A 15,214-nucleotide genomic window follows, 5' to 3' on the forward strand; every position below is an offset into this window, starting at 1 on the left:
GATCAGGATCAAGACCAAGTAAAACATCCCAGCCTAAAGGACAAAGACAAATCCCCAGTCTGTATAAACAGATCAGGGAGGGAGAAGGAAGGGGAGGCCAATGTGCTCCATACAGGGCAGGAAATCTGTGAAAGAAAAAGAACCATTCAGGATTCTGCTTTGAAGAGAAAATAAAAAGTAACCTGAGCATCACATCTTGGAGGTCGATGTTGCTCGTAGAACACAGAAACCCTCTAGGATACCTGTGCCTTGGCCACTCTGGAGACCTCTGCAAGGGTAAATGGAATGTTAGCCACCTCCAGCCCCAACCCCAGGAGGCAGGCAGCACAACCAGGGTCCTGAGCAGAGGCACAGCGAAGAGCGAACAGGCTCTCTATCCAGAGAAGGTTCCTGGAGAGGCTATTTGGATTTCACTGCATGTGCAAAGTGGGAAGGGGATGTTACTGTTGCATGAAGCTCGTGTGCCATACTCCGCTGGCAGCAACTCGCCAGAGAAAGAAGAAAGAAGGTGCCTTAAGTTAACCTCATTTCATAATGACCAAAACCAACACAGCTGATTAGCAGCAAATGCTCCCAGTCAGTGTGAATCTGTCTTTTTGACCCCAGATTGGCAAAAGCTCCCCAGCCTTTGCCTGGGTACAGCAGGTTCTCTTTCATGTCATTCTCATGCCTTTCAATCACCCTCTGGGTTTGCTACAGTTCCACAGCCTTTCTCGGAGCTCTCACTCACCACGATTCTTCTATGCGCTGTTGTTTTTAAAGGACTCACTTTACATAAGACGGTCATTTTTTTAAGCTTGTCATAATTTAGTACTTCCACCAGTCAATTCATCTACTTTCCCCAGTTTTCTAAAGAGTTCCTTATATCATCTCTTGAAATCCATAAACTGGATGTATCGCTATGTATATATTCCAGTTAGTAAAGTGAGAGTGGAGGGTTAATTCACTAGAAACAAGTAGGACAAAAATTCCCACTTCACAGACATCCAACCAAACTCAAATTTGGGGGGAAATTTCTTTTACCTTCGGTGCAAATTATACTAACAACACCTCGGACCTTGAAAAAAAAGACCCAGGAACGAGTTGTTGAAGACTGCACAGGTGGGGACTTCATTAGCGATGACGTCATCATTCCCTTTCCAAATTAACGTTGGAAACTGCCGCGCACCATTAAGCCAACAGGATTCAGAGGGCTAACACTCCTCGCTGCTCAGATGTGCACATCTGCATTTTCCCCATTTCTCCAAATGGCAGCTCCCCGATCCTCTGACATTGTAGCACTATGTTCAAATCAGTTACCTTAAACGCAGTACTTCAGACCAGCATGGGAGGGGCTCATTCCCCCTGGAATCATACCAACTGTACAGGAATATGATCAAAATAAAACTATCAGCAATTGGGGTCTTTGGCTTCTAAATGAAAATTAAAGCATTCACGCACTGTGGAGATTTCTCTGTCTGTACACGGAGTCATACGACGGCCCACATGGATGCCATCGTGCGATTCGCAGGCGCGAGAAACAGCAGGAACTGCTGTGCGGGCACAGCTGCAGCCACAAAGCTCAGTGACCAACCTCTGGCCCTCTCCTTTGAGCATCTCAGTTAAGACTCGCTCACCGAATTCATCGTCATGGAAAACTTCTTAATGGCAAAGTATCAAAGAAGCAAGTTGGTGTTTTCACTTCTGGCCCTAGTATTTGAGAGGTAAAATACTGATTAAGATCTTGGGTTAGGTTTTCAAAAATATCCATTACATGGGAAGAATTCACCATTAAATTAGCTTAATAGCAAAATTAACATTCTCCATCTGTTAAAAAATATACACGACTACTTTGAAAACATTCTGCCTTTTAGAGAAATACCTATTTTAAGAATATGTTCTTTTACTCAGCCTTAGAGCTGAGTAGCCAAGGAGAGCGTGAGAGGTAGACTTCCCATCACATAACCTAACAAACTTTCTGAACTTTGAGCCATACAATGTGTTACATATTAAAAAATACAATACGATTTTATAAAGAAAGAACAAACTTGATTATTTGCTGTTAGGAAACAAATTTAAAATGTCCTCAATAATAAAAGTCGGTAAGAGGAAGTTAATCACCTAGTTAGTTAATATACCACTCTCTCTGGTTTACCATTTATTAATTCCAACTGATAGTCCTTTTGTCGTGTAAACATAGGGTTGGGCAGCGGTAATCTACCCTCCAAAAAAGAGGGTCTTTCTTCTCCAAGAAGACTTTTGTTCTCCACTGCCGAAATCCCATTAACACTAATCAGCACAGCGGTTCAGAGCTTTGTGGTGCAGTGCTCCAGTTGATAATGACCCCTGTAGAAGAGAGCCTCCCACAGCACAGGTGAAGGCTATCATCGCACTCAGCTTTTCAGTCAGGACTTAGGGTCACAGAGCCACAAGTGAAGACGGTTTTAGTATTAATCTGGAGGCTTGCTTTTTTAACTTCACTAGATTTCATCCACTCAGAAGACACTTGCTCGAGTCTCCCTGTAAGCCAGGGGCAGCCTCACATGCTGAGGGCAGGAGAGCAAGGAGAAACAAGAAATCAAAGATAAAATATGGTTCCTGCCTCCAAGAATCTCAGTCTGCTGAGGAGAGCAGCCACTGAAAGAAATAATGACACTATAACAGTAATTCTGCTCCTAAAGCTATCACCAAGCCTGTCCTCCTCACGACCAGGACTGGTCAGTGTCTAGTCTAGTTTCACTTTCCCATCTTCAAGCTGCATCACAGCTGGGTTTCCAGCTGGCTGGGGAAGAACAGATTCTTTAAATAAACGGCACTTTAAAAACATGCAGTTGCTTTTGCTTTACTGAATTGTGTGAACCACCTCCAATATGTGAACCTAGTGCCAAATGATTAAAATCACCCTAAAGAATGTGGAATCCCCCAGGAATACACCTTTTCTGTCTTCAACAACAAAGTACACTATGCCCTGGAAGGAAACTTCAAGTCAGAAAGTCCCCCCAAAAGAATGATCTTTTTTAATGCTATCTATTATGTCTATTCAATAAGAGAACAGCTTAAAATCATGTATGTAGGGAAGCAACAAGTTATAGTGTGGTTAGACCAAAAACATATGCAACCATTGTTTAAAATGCAGGGCTATTTGCAGAACAGAGTGCTTTCATAGCACTGTGCAGAGTTGCAAATCCCTGAGTGTGTTTTTGAACCATTCTTCCTCTCCTTTTCCACAGAAGACACAGAGAACCCTTCCATGTATTCAATCTTCTTCAAAGTATGAAGATTTTACTCAACCCTTTCTCACCAGAGGCAGTCATTTTTTTTTTAGATTTTATTTATTTATTTTTAGAGGGGAAGGAAAGGAAAGGAGAGAGGGAGAGAAATATTAATGTATGGTTGCCTCTCATGTGTCCCCTGCTGGGAACTGGCCTGCAACCCAGGTATGTGCCCTGACTGGGAATTGAGCGGTGATACTCTGGTTCGCAGGCCCGCGCTCAATCCACTGAGCTACACCAGCCAGGGCAAGAAGTAGTCATTTTGGATGAACGATACACATTAGATCCGTAACAATGCCCCTCTGGCAGGCAGTGCCATTCCAGGACTTCACCGGCTTCAAGTCAACACTCCACAGTTGCAGTGAAATTAGCCACTTATGAGGACCTTTTATAAGGGGTCTGGTCTGACCCCTGTATTAATGCTACCGAGGCATGCCAAATTTAAGCATAGTATACCCTTCTATATAGTACATTAGCCCAAAGTCCTGGTCCACCCAAACACAGCTTTTTAGATCATGTCCCTAGGAACCACACCTTTCAGGACCCAGACGCACTCAGAGCTGAAACTAGCTGAACAAAGTAACGATTCAACCACAGTTGCTCAACATAACGGCCATGATGACAGTTTCCAAGTGCCAGTTTCCCTGTTTTGCAACGGGCAAACCTGCTCCAAGGAAGAAATGTTCCCGATGACCCTGTGGCCCAGCGGGTTTTCTTTAGAGATAGAAAACACAAAATGAATTTGTTAGTTATTTCCTGCTGAGCACAAGGAAGGTGTTGTGGTTAGTTAGGATGATTTTGTTTCCTTATTTAATATACCATTACCAGTCCATGTTTTCTTTAACCACATGGTAAAAAATAAGAAAATGCATTTTATGTTCTTCTGATATATTATTCCCAGTTCCACAAGTTTCTTCTCACAAACACATCCTTAAATTCCTGCTCCCCTTATGTAATCCCCCCAAACTGACATGTACCTACTTACCATCAATTCAAAGCAAATCTTTTTGCATTCTAAGATGTTTACTTCCATACTATGCCTTCTCCTTGATAATGTATGGAATGTGAGGGCCTTTTCTTGAGTAGTGACAGTGGTCCTAAATTTATCTTTTTGAGAGATATACTACACAGGCTATTTTAATCCTACGAGATGACCGTAACCTAAAAGCAGACAACGCATCGGACTCTCATAATCTCCACACTCAACTAGTAAACACTTAAATACTCACTAAAACAAACAAGGTGTTTTTGACAGGGGAGCGGGGCTGGAAGCAGAGAAGGCAGTTACTCCATGGGGCCGTCTGACGACGACCGTGGGTCTCAGCGGACAGCACTGGCGACGTGCTCTCTGCATATTCAGAAGCAACTCACCGAAATCTAAAACAGAAGCTGTCCTTGGACAAGGTTCAGTGAATGTTTTCACTATTTCCCACTGCACAATACAGTTCCACAGCTCCCTGAAGCAGCTCAGAGAAAATACTTAGCAGAATAAAAAAATTAGAAATGCTTTACTGGTCTCAACTTGTCATAATAAAACATTTCAGAACATAAAACCAACATTAAAGAGCAGCCAACAGTATTCCACAGAACAATGTCAGGGAGAGAACTGCTGTTATCACCAAATGTTTTTCCCTTCTCATTAAGACACTGCAAGCTTCTTCCCATTAAAGTGATACAGTTGAATTTATGCCTAGCTCTACTTGCATCACTAAACTAAAATGTGTCTTTTGAAGGACGGGGTGGGAGTGGTGGGAGTGGAAGGGGGCGAGGGGACAAGCTTCCAAAAGCCAAAGGCATTGATCTAGGAAGATGAAGGCAGCAGAACTCCCTTGAGCCGTTCCACATTCTTTGCCACTTAACTCAAAGCTTCATTTCGCTACCCAGAATCAGCAAACTGGGTAAACATACCAACTTCAATGACAGTCCAGGACACTTATCACAATTCAGGGACTACACAGCTCAGAGTCACACCACAGGCACTAAATTCAGCCTTATTTGGGGCAAAATAAAACCCCAACATGAATAAGCATTAAGACAAGCTAACACCAAGTACTCCAGTATGGGACAATTTGGTTTAAAATACCTTCCTAAGAAGTACGTACTGTAAAAATAAATAAATAAAATCTTTAAAAAAAAAAGAAGTAGTAAGTACGGGACTCAGGGACAAGAAGAAAAAGCTCTTCGCCTGACATTTCTTTGACTTGGGGCACGGGAGACCTGCATCCCAGCTGCACAGATCTACAGATCTCCGTGTCTGTTTCTCATCTCCTGCGCTCCTGTGCAGCACCCAGCATCGCGAAGACGAGAGATGCAGTCAACACACCCTGCCCGTGGGATGTTGGAGCTGAACTTACAGCGTTTGTCAGAAGTTACTCTATTTCATCATCATCACCATTAACAGACCTGGTAAAATCTCCCAGAAACAGCCCAAAGAAGTGTCTGTTCGCTAGTCCTGGAGGTTAAGAGAAGGCTGTGCTACCCACTAAGCAGGCAATCACGACCGAGAAAAATCACGGAGAAAAACACAACAACCCCCAAGACCTGAGCCACATGGAGGACAGAACACAGTAGCAGAAAAAGTCCAACTCTTCCTGCGCCAGTGGTGTGGATGAGCAGAGCCGGGAGCCCAGGAGAGGAAGGAGGGGGCGGGGGCCATCATTCCCTAGGAGAACTTGTAAGCGGAGGCCTTCAGAGCCTGGGAGTCCGCCCAGCTGCTCCTGCAGACCCTGCCAGGCAGGGCAAAGCAGGCCCGTGGGATCAGAGCGGGCAAAGCCTCCAAGGGTCATTCCTGATTCACTGAGCCGCGGGCCAGCACCACCCCGACCTCTCCGTTTTTCCTGACTCTGCTGGGCTATGATGGCAGCTTTCCAGCCCCACATGCCATACATCAGCCGCAGATCCCCGCTGGCACAGGCCAGCGCCTCCCCCGGCCCTTCCCCACCCCTGGCACACTTTGAGCATGATCCTCCTTCTCCCCAACCTCAGCCCCCTCACCCACCCTTGACAGGCGCCGGGGCCAGGGGCGGCCCCACCCCCAGTGGCCGGGCGCTGCCAGGCCTGGGCACCTGCAGCACCTCTTCGCCCCACCCCCATTCTCCACCAGCTCGCCCCTCCCCCCTTTCTCCAGCAGAGAGAGGGGCGACTCACCGCAGTCAGTGCACAGGATCTTGCCCACCTCTTTCTTGAGGTTTTTGCCGTTGGTGTCGAGGGGAGCAAAGGCCGTCTTAAAGACTAAGGGCTGCTCCGTGGGCTCCAGGAAAAAGATGTATCGCTGGTTCCTTTCGAGCGGCGCACAGGAGCCCACGCTGATCACCTGCTCTCGCTGCAGCCCCCCGCTCCGGAGCGGCCACTTGTCCAGCACCTTCACCAGCGCCACTCGACCCGAGGCAGGCGGCTCTCGGGTGCTGTTGGAGCTGGATCCGCCAGCCGGGGCCAGCCCCTGTACCTTGCCCTCCACCACCACGGGTGCCTTGTACGCCTGGTCCTGCACGGACTTGAGGCTAGGCGAGTAGCAGGCAAGAGACACACCGAAGAGCAGCATAGAGAAGCCGGGGGCCGGGTCGCGCCTCATGCCGCCGGCGGCTGCGGCTCGCGAGCGGGCGGCGGCTCTCTGGGCTGCGGGGTTGCGGGGCTGCGGCTGTTGCGGCGGCCGCGGCTCTGGGGGCGCAGCGGGACGGGAGATGCTGCTGCTCTTGCTGCTGCTGCTCTCGCTGCTGCTGCTGCTGCTGCTGCTGCTGCTGCTGCTGCTCTTGCTGCTGTTGCTGCTGCTGCTGTCGCTGTAGCTGCTGCACGGAGCCTTCTCCAGTGGCGGCGGCGGCAGCGCTGAGCAGCAAACCTGCCGCATCTGGCCAGGCCATTTGGGGGGCTCCGCCGCTCCGCCGCCGCCGCCTTGGGAGGGGAAACAGAGCCTGCTGGAAAACCGGAAACAGCGTAATGTTAGCGCCTCGTAGCCCTCCACCCGCAGCCCGGGGACGTGGCCCAGCTAGGGCAGGGGGCAGGCTGCAAGCGGGCCGCGATGCGCAGCGCGGAGCCGCGCAGCGCTCCCACCCAGCGCGCCAGGACCTGGAGGAGGATGCGGAGGATGGGACGCCCGCCCACTTGCTCTCTCGCGCCCCCTCTACCTCCGGACCGAGTGAGGAGCGCGGCTTCTGCAGGGGAAGCTTGGGACTGCGCTGCTTTAGAGCCCGGGTTCTGGGCCCGCAGGGGCGCAGAAAGGACCGTGCTACCCTTTGCTCTAGGGATTTGTCTGCGCGAGAGTGGAGTAGTGCATGAGGAGGGGGCGGAGTAGAGATAACGGATTCTGGCACAGTCCTATGAACGAGGGAGTGGGACACAGGGCGTGTCCCTGCCTTTGGCCACCGCTGTAGCTGCCAGAGAGATTGCCGCTGTCGCGCTGGCTGTCCAGTCTCCCGTTTCCAGGGTTGTCTCCTTCCCTGGAAGGACCCCAAAGGCCGGCCCCTAATTGAGCCCACGTGCTCGGCCCTGCCACGGCCAGGTGAGTGCTGGAGATTCGAGTTGAGCGGAGGAGGATCCCAGCCCCGTCATTCGGTAAAGAGTTGGGGCTACATGAGGTCTTGTCTCGGCATTGAGGCCACTTAACCAAGGGGTGGTGGTTGGGAGAGGGTCCAGCCCCCCAAGATCGGGACTTTCTCCAGCCGCCAGAGGTGACCAGGCTGCAACCTCATCTTTTTAAAAGCCGCTCCCTAAGGAGGTGGGGGCTTCCTGGAGCCAACCTGAGAGCCAGAGCCTGTCAGGCCAGAGGCTGCTTCACAGGAAATGGTTTCTTTTTAAGTCTGGTACTTGCAAGAGGCAGGAGAGTTTGCTTAAACTGAAGCCAATATCAGATTTTAAAAATCAAGTCCACGACCTATTCTATTTCTATCAATAAGGATCCAGGAAGTTTTCAATACCCAGCTTATCTGTTTGAAGAATGTGGAGCTCAGAACTTCCAGTGAGATTTTGGAGAATTCTACCCCTGACTGCCACCCACCCCACCCCACCCCAGGAGACTGGCCCCTGGATGCCTGACAGAGCAGGATTGCAATTCGGGAAAGGAAGGAGGGAGCTAGACCTTCGCTCCTGGCTAAGAGACCCTTCGGACTTAACATACCCAAAGCCAGTGGCATTGTCTTTCCCACCCCAGTCCAGATTCCCTGTAATTATTAATGGCACTGTTTTATACTTGGCAATCCAATCTATTTCGATAAATTCTTTAGCCTCATCCTCTTTTCCCTCAACCAGGGATCTAATCAATCACCAAATTCTTTGGCTCTACATTTTAAGATATCTCCGATTCATCTAGCTGCTCTCCAACTCTGCCAGGAGGACTGTAGGTCTGAGTGCTCATCCTCTCTCCCTTGGACTACTGCAGAGCCTCTAAATGGGTTTCTATACCTCACCTCATCACCCTCCTCCATCATGCACTGCCAGCATGATCTTTCTAAAAATAAAACGTAAATAAAATCTGCCAGTGCCATTGCTCTCAGGAGTAAAGTCCAAGCTCTTCAACATGACTCTTCATGGGCTCCCTTGACCTAACTAGGTCCACACTCTGGGAGCCAACCTCCTACCCTAACAACCCTCGGAGTATTGCGATTTCCTGGTGTGCTTCTGCCCGTCATGTCTCTTATGTCCAGGAAGTCTCATAGCTACCTTGTTCACATAGAAAACCATTCTTTCCCCAAGCCCCCGCTCAGTATTTTACCTCACCCCTCCCTTCTATCCCCATACACATACATGATGGAAGGAATCCCTCCTCTTCCGTGTTACCATGTGCCTCACACATATTGCTGCACTGACCTACACTGTACTTCAAGCAACTGTTAATGGAAGCTGCTGTTAACAGGAGCTGCATTAGACCCATCAGACCAGTCATCTTTTTTTTTTAAATGACTTTAGAAAGAGGGAGGGGAAGAGAGAGAGAGAGAGAGAGAAGCATTGATTTGTCGTTTGATCTATTTATGCATTCATTCTTGTATGTGTCCTGACTGGGGATAGAATCTACAGCCTTGGAGTATCAGAATGATGCTTTAACCAGCTGAGCTACCCAACCCAGGCTCAGGCCAGTCATCTTAATGGGAGGGACTATGTCCTTTTAGTCTTTGTATCCCTCTGCAGTGAAACAGCCAACATGGTGCCCGGCTTAAAAGGAAAAGCACATCTTTAGCGAACTGAAAATCAACTCTCATAAACGCACAGTCCATCTTGTTGGTCCCTTCATTGTCCCTCTTTTCATTTCACGGATCACAGGTCTTGTACATCACAGAACAACGTTATAAAGATCACTACCTCCATCCTCTCATTTTTTAGTGGAAAAAAAAAATCAGTCCCAGGGAGAAAAGGGGACTTACTCAAGGTCACACACAACCAAGACTATATTCAGTCTTCTGTTTCTGAGATCAAAGTGGTGGGGAAGATCTGGTGCTCTGCGGTCATGAGAGCTGGGCTTCGATCCAATTTTTTAACTTACTGACTTTGGGATGAGTCTATTTCACTCTCTAGGCCTTAATTTTCTCACCCATATAATGGAGGTAGTAAGAGGATCTACCAAATAAAGTTGGGTTTTTGTGTGTAGTCAATAAATATCCAATCAAATGGCTCCTCTGTGAAAATCACCAAGGCACAGGACTGGCCACCGAGGTGGACTGCAGTGACCCAAACTGCTGCTGTCTCTGCCCTCAAAGCTCAGACTCTAGTAGAAAAGACAGCAGTTAACAAGTAAGTGAGTGAATAGGTAACTAAATTACTTAGAGTAAAACATGTCCTGAGGGAAATACACAGGATGCAATGATAGGGAATAATGGGAAAGGGAGAAGGTAGAACTACGTGAATAAAGGAAGGCTTCTCTGAGGAGATAACATTTAAACTGAGACTAGAAGGATTTGAAAGATGTAGATAATGTGAGGTAAGTATAAAGTGCTTAGAACACTGCCTGATGCAGAGTAAGGACCAAAATTAATATTGAATATTACTGATATTTTACTTATACCAATGGTTTCCAATTTAAGAGCTGAGAATCTCTCAGTGGTGTGTAGTTATTGCACACTAGGACTTTCTGTATATTTAAAAATTCAGTGCAACTTTTTAATTGTAGATGCCACTAGGAGGAATAAAACTATGTATTCTTTTTTCACATATCCATTTTAAAGCATAACAAGACACTATCTAGTATGAAGAAGACTGAATCAAGGCGAAGAAGAGTGGCAAGATATAGTAGCATTTTTTAAAGATAAATATATAGCCCTCATTGGTGTGGCTCAGTTGGTTGGGCATTATCCTGCAAAGCAAAACGTCACTGATTTGATTCCTGGGCAGGGCACACGCCTGGGCTGTAGGTTCAGTCCCTGGTGATGGCGTATAGAGAGGTAACTAAATGATGTTTCTTGCTCTCATCGATGTTTCTCTCTTTCTCCCTCTCTCCTTTTCCCTCTGTCTAATAAAATAAATACATATCTAGAAGATAAATATATAAATATTTGCAGAGCATAGATTACCTTTGAAAAGACATAGTATAAATTAGAACAATAGTTGACCCTGGAAAGGGCACTGTGCGACTGAGGAATGGGGCACAAGAGGGATGTTTTTCATGGTATTCCCTGTTGTACCAGTGAATTTATATCAAATTTATACACTGCCTACTCAAAAAACATTAAGAGGGGATTCTCTACATCAGGGATGTCAGACTCATTTTCACCAGGGGCCACCACATCAGCCTCGTGGTTACTGTCAAAGGGCCAAAGTAATTTTAGGACTGTATAAATGCAGGTACTCCTTAACTGTTAAGAAGTTCAAATTACGTTTAGTTCTTTGAAGACAACCACAAGGCTGATGTGGTCCCCAGTGAAAATGAGTTTGACACCCCTGCTCTAAATTTTTATTGCTGCTTAATTTTTATCCTGTATTTTCTCAATCAAAAGCTCCTTAAAGTAGAACTATTGTTATACAGGATTCCTTGAATTTTTTTTTTTACCTCTAAATGAGATTCCTATGCTTAAAAGGGGTGGGGATTACTTTGCTATAATTTTATGTTCTTTAGCATGCAAAAGGTAACTTTCAGACCCCAAGTCTAGAACTCCTGCAGCCACAGAAGGTAGGACTTAGGCAGAGACTTCTGAAGGGAGGAAAGGTACCTGTCCAGTTTTCCTCAAGATGTGATATGTATGAGGACGAGCTTCCAGAATTAGCCTCAGTCACTTAGTGTAAAAGAGCAGGATATTTGGTTTCCTAGCCCAGACTAACTAACTCTATATTGACTGTTTCCTGGGGATAAACCTGAATTAACAGGCATTTCTTAGACAATAAATCTTGATATTCTAAACCTGCTGACTCTTCATCATAAATTCAATAACTGATAGTAAAAATAATAGCTACCATATACTAATGGCTGATAGCATCTATATTTCCATGCCTCGATGACTTTGCATTTTACATATTGAAGAGACTTATAGAAGTTTAGTAACTTGCCCAAATGACAGAAATGTGCTCCCATTGAGGCTTGCCCATTGTCAAACACTTGCTTTCACGCCACCACATCTCTCTGAGTGTGAGGCATCTCTCAGCCTCACTTTCATTGTTGTTTGAGAGGTCTCTTGTGTCTCCAAACAACTTTCACCAACGTCAGGCTATTTGAAATTCGAACAGTACAGAGCAAGTGGCATAAGAATCATTTTACAAAGAGATGAGGAAAACTGAGACACTGAGAGAATTTAAATGACTTTCCCAAGATCACATAACTACTGATGGGGCCCAGACTTATTACAAACTCAAGCTCACACTTTTGGGTTTCCCACCTTTATTTACTTACTTAAATTCATGCAGCCTTACTGAGGTATAATCAATTAAATTGTAATGTATGTACTTACTTATTTTTAAATAAGTCGATTTCAGGACTTTAAGGTTTATGAAGGAAATGCAAATTGACATGTTAGCACAAATAACTCAGGTATAACTCAGCTGTGTTTTCATGTCACAGTTTGCCTCACACAAATATTTTTACAGTGAAAAGTCATAATTTTGCTATTAAGTGCCACACGTTGTGCTTTGAATCATATTTCTTCCGAGGTAATCAAAGGGTGTGAGGATGCCCACTGGGATCCTGCACAAAACATGGAGCGCTTCATAGATTTGCATGTCGTCCTTGCACGGGAGCCATACCATCTTCTTTGTATCATCCCAATTTTAGTATATGTGCTGCCAAAGTGAACACACAACATATTTAAAGTGTACAAGGTGCCCTGGCTGGTGTAGCTCAGTGGATTGAGCGTGGGCCTGTGAACCACACGATCACAGTTTGGTTCCCACTCAGGGCACATGCCTAGGTTGCAGGCCAGTCCCTGGCAGGGTACACATGATACATTGTGTGTCCTTGGCAGAGGCAACCATACATTGATATTTCTCTCCCTCTCTCCTTCCGTTCCCATGTAAAGATAAATAAATAAAAATCTTTAAAAAAATAAATAAAGTGTACAAGGTGATGAGTTGATATATGTTGTGAAAGGATTTGTACAATCGAGTTCATTAACACATCCATCACCTCACATATTTACCCCCTCTTTTTGTGTGTGAGAACACAAGTTCTACTTTCTTAGAAAATTTTTATTATATATCATTAGTCACTATATTATACATTAGGTTTTAAGAGTTTATTCATTTTAGCCCTGGCTGGTGTGGCTCAGTGCATTGAGTGCTGGCCTGCAAACCAAAGAGTTGCCAGTTTGATTCCCACTCAGGGCACATACCTGGGTTGCGGGCCAGGTCACCAGCAGGGGGTGCACAAGAGGCAACCACACATTGATGTTTCTCTCCCTTTCTTTCTCCATCCCTTCCCTTCTCTAAAAATAAATAAAATTTTTCTCCTCTTTCAAAAAGAGCTTATTCATTTTATAACTGGAAGTTCATATCCTTTACCAACCTCTCCCCAATCCCCTAATCCTGTTTCCACCATTCTGTGCTCTGTTCTATAAGTCTAACTTTTTTTAGGTCCCACATATAATGATACCATGTAGCATCTGTCTTTCTCCATCTGAGATACATATGTTAGTTTGTTCAGGAAAAGTACAACCATTGTTAATATAACGAGAACTGTTCATGTCACATCAGTGTAACCTGGGAGCCAAGGAGAGTGGACTGGAGTGCACATGTGTGAACAATGACGACTTCACTGTACTAGTCAGTGGGGTCAGTACTTTACTGAGTGAGCACATGTACTGTGTGGCCGTTGCATTCACAATGACTGAGACAGTAGAGCAATGAATCTGCATCACATTTTGCATTAAGCTTGAACGTTCTTCTGCAGAATCTACTAGGATGATTCAGAAGGCTGCAGCCATGGGCAACCGGTGATTGACAGCTTCATTATGACAAGGCACCCACTCATGCATCACTCTATCTCATGTAGAGTTTTTTTGGCGCCTCACTCAGGTGCCTCAGCCCCACTACACCCAGGTGCCTCAGTCCTGCTACAGCCCAGATTTGGTGCCCTGCAACATCTGGCTTTCCCCAAAACTAAAATCACCTTTGAAAGGGAAGAATTTTCAGGCCATCATTGAGATTCAGAAAAATACGATGGGACAGCTGATGGCAATTGGGAGAACTGTGTGAAGCCCCAAGGTGCCTACTTTCAGGAGGACTGAGGCACCATTGTCCTATGTACAATGTTTCTTGTATCTTCTTCAATAAATGTTTCTAGCTTTCATAGTACATGGCTGGATACTTTCTGGACAGACCTCATTGTATATCACACCCATTATTATCCACTCACCCAGTGATGGACTCTTTAAGCTTTTTCCATACCTTGATGACCATGCACGATGTTGTAACAAACATGAGAGTATAGATTTCTCTTCGAGATAATGATTTCTTTCCTTTTGGATCAAGCTCACACTTTTGAACAAAACCACACAGAGAAATGGAAGTTGGACCTGTTCACTACCTACCGTGGCTCCCACAAGGCTGTGAAAAAGCTGGTTCATGGTGCCAGTGGACAGTGTCACTATATAACAACCACTGAGAACAAAACCAGAAGTAGACAGAATGGTATAGACATTCTGAATTCAAGATAGAACACCCACAGGAAAAGCTCTGCTTCTTCTCCCAGATCCTTCCCACACAAGATGGACTTCCTCCAGCTTTAGCCAATTCAGCAGCCAGAAATGGCCACTGAACCAGATTACAAGACTGACTCCAGCCAGGAGAGCTGGCTAGTGAGTGAGGTGTGCATGGCCTTTCTGTGGTCACTGAGTCTCACAAACCAAGCCAAATATTTTGCAGGGGAGTCACATTTTCTAAATAAAGGTATTTTGTAAACTTATTTTTTAATACTTTTGAGGTCTGTTTTCTAAATTTGGCTTCCACAGGCACGCTCAGGTTTTGTGTGTTTCATTTCTTTTCCTCCAAGGATTTTTCAAATAAAGAACTAAGTAGAAAACAGATATTGAGAATCTGAGAATGTTAGCACTGGGAAGGACTTTAGCAACCATGTGGCCCAAAGTCCTCCTTTCACAGAGGAAGATCTAGAGACCATAGAGGTTATCTCCTTTGTTCAAGGTCACACAGCCTCCTCAGTGGCAAAAACAGCACTAAAACCCTGATTCTTTGCCTAGTGCGCTTTTGTCCACATTTCAAAATCCTGGCTCCACCCCTACTGGAATGTGGGCTTAGGCAAGTCACTTCATCTTTATCAGCCTTAGTTTCCTTCCCCAATAAAATTGGGATAATAATAACTCTACCTCTTAGGGGCTTTGTGAGGATTCAGTGAGGTAGTTCATGCAAAATGCTTCACAGTACCTGGCATAGAATGACTGGCTAAGATTGTGGGCAATGAACTCAAACTGCCTACCTCTGAACTTCAGTTCTGCCACATGCTTAATTGACATTTGGTCTAGTTACTTCACTTTTCTGTGTCTTGGTTTCCAATTAAATGGGTTAAATGACAATAGTTCCTACCTCATTAAAATTGCTGTGTT

General features: G+C 45.6%; 1 protein-coding gene and 1 non-coding gene across 4 annotated transcripts in view; both read right to left on the reverse strand.

Moving 5' to 3' along the window:
• The window catches only part of NRG2 (neuregulin 2), a 175,142-nt gene extending 167,845 nt beyond the window's left edge, over positions 1-7,297 (reverse strand). For all 3 annotated transcript variants that reach the window (XM_037061754.1, XM_037061736.1, XM_037061745.1), the window contains exon 1: positions 6,399-7,297. In XM_037061754.1, the coding sequence (XP_036917649.1) occupies positions 6,399-7,095 (697 nt within the window). In that variant the 5' untranslated portion in view covers positions 7,096-7,297. The remainder of the gene's footprint in view (positions 1-6,398) is intronic.
• Positions 7,298-12,350: 5,053 nt separating this feature from the next.
• On the reverse strand, positions 12,351-12,456 carry LOC118998839 (U6 spliceosomal RNA). Its single transcript, XR_005068960.1, has one exon. It is a non-coding gene; the product is annotated as a U6 spliceosomal RNA (small nuclear RNA).
• Positions 12,457-15,214: the final 2,758 nt, after the last annotated feature.

This window comes from Sturnira hondurensis, unplaced genomic scaffold (genome assembly GCF_014824575.4).
Source record: "Sturnira hondurensis isolate 20B ecotype Veracruz unplaced genomic scaffold, ASM1482457v3 Scaffold0001120, whole genome shotgun sequence".
In the NCBI taxonomy this organism is placed as follows: Eukaryota; Metazoa; Chordata; class Mammalia; order Chiroptera; family Phyllostomidae; genus Sturnira; species Sturnira hondurensis.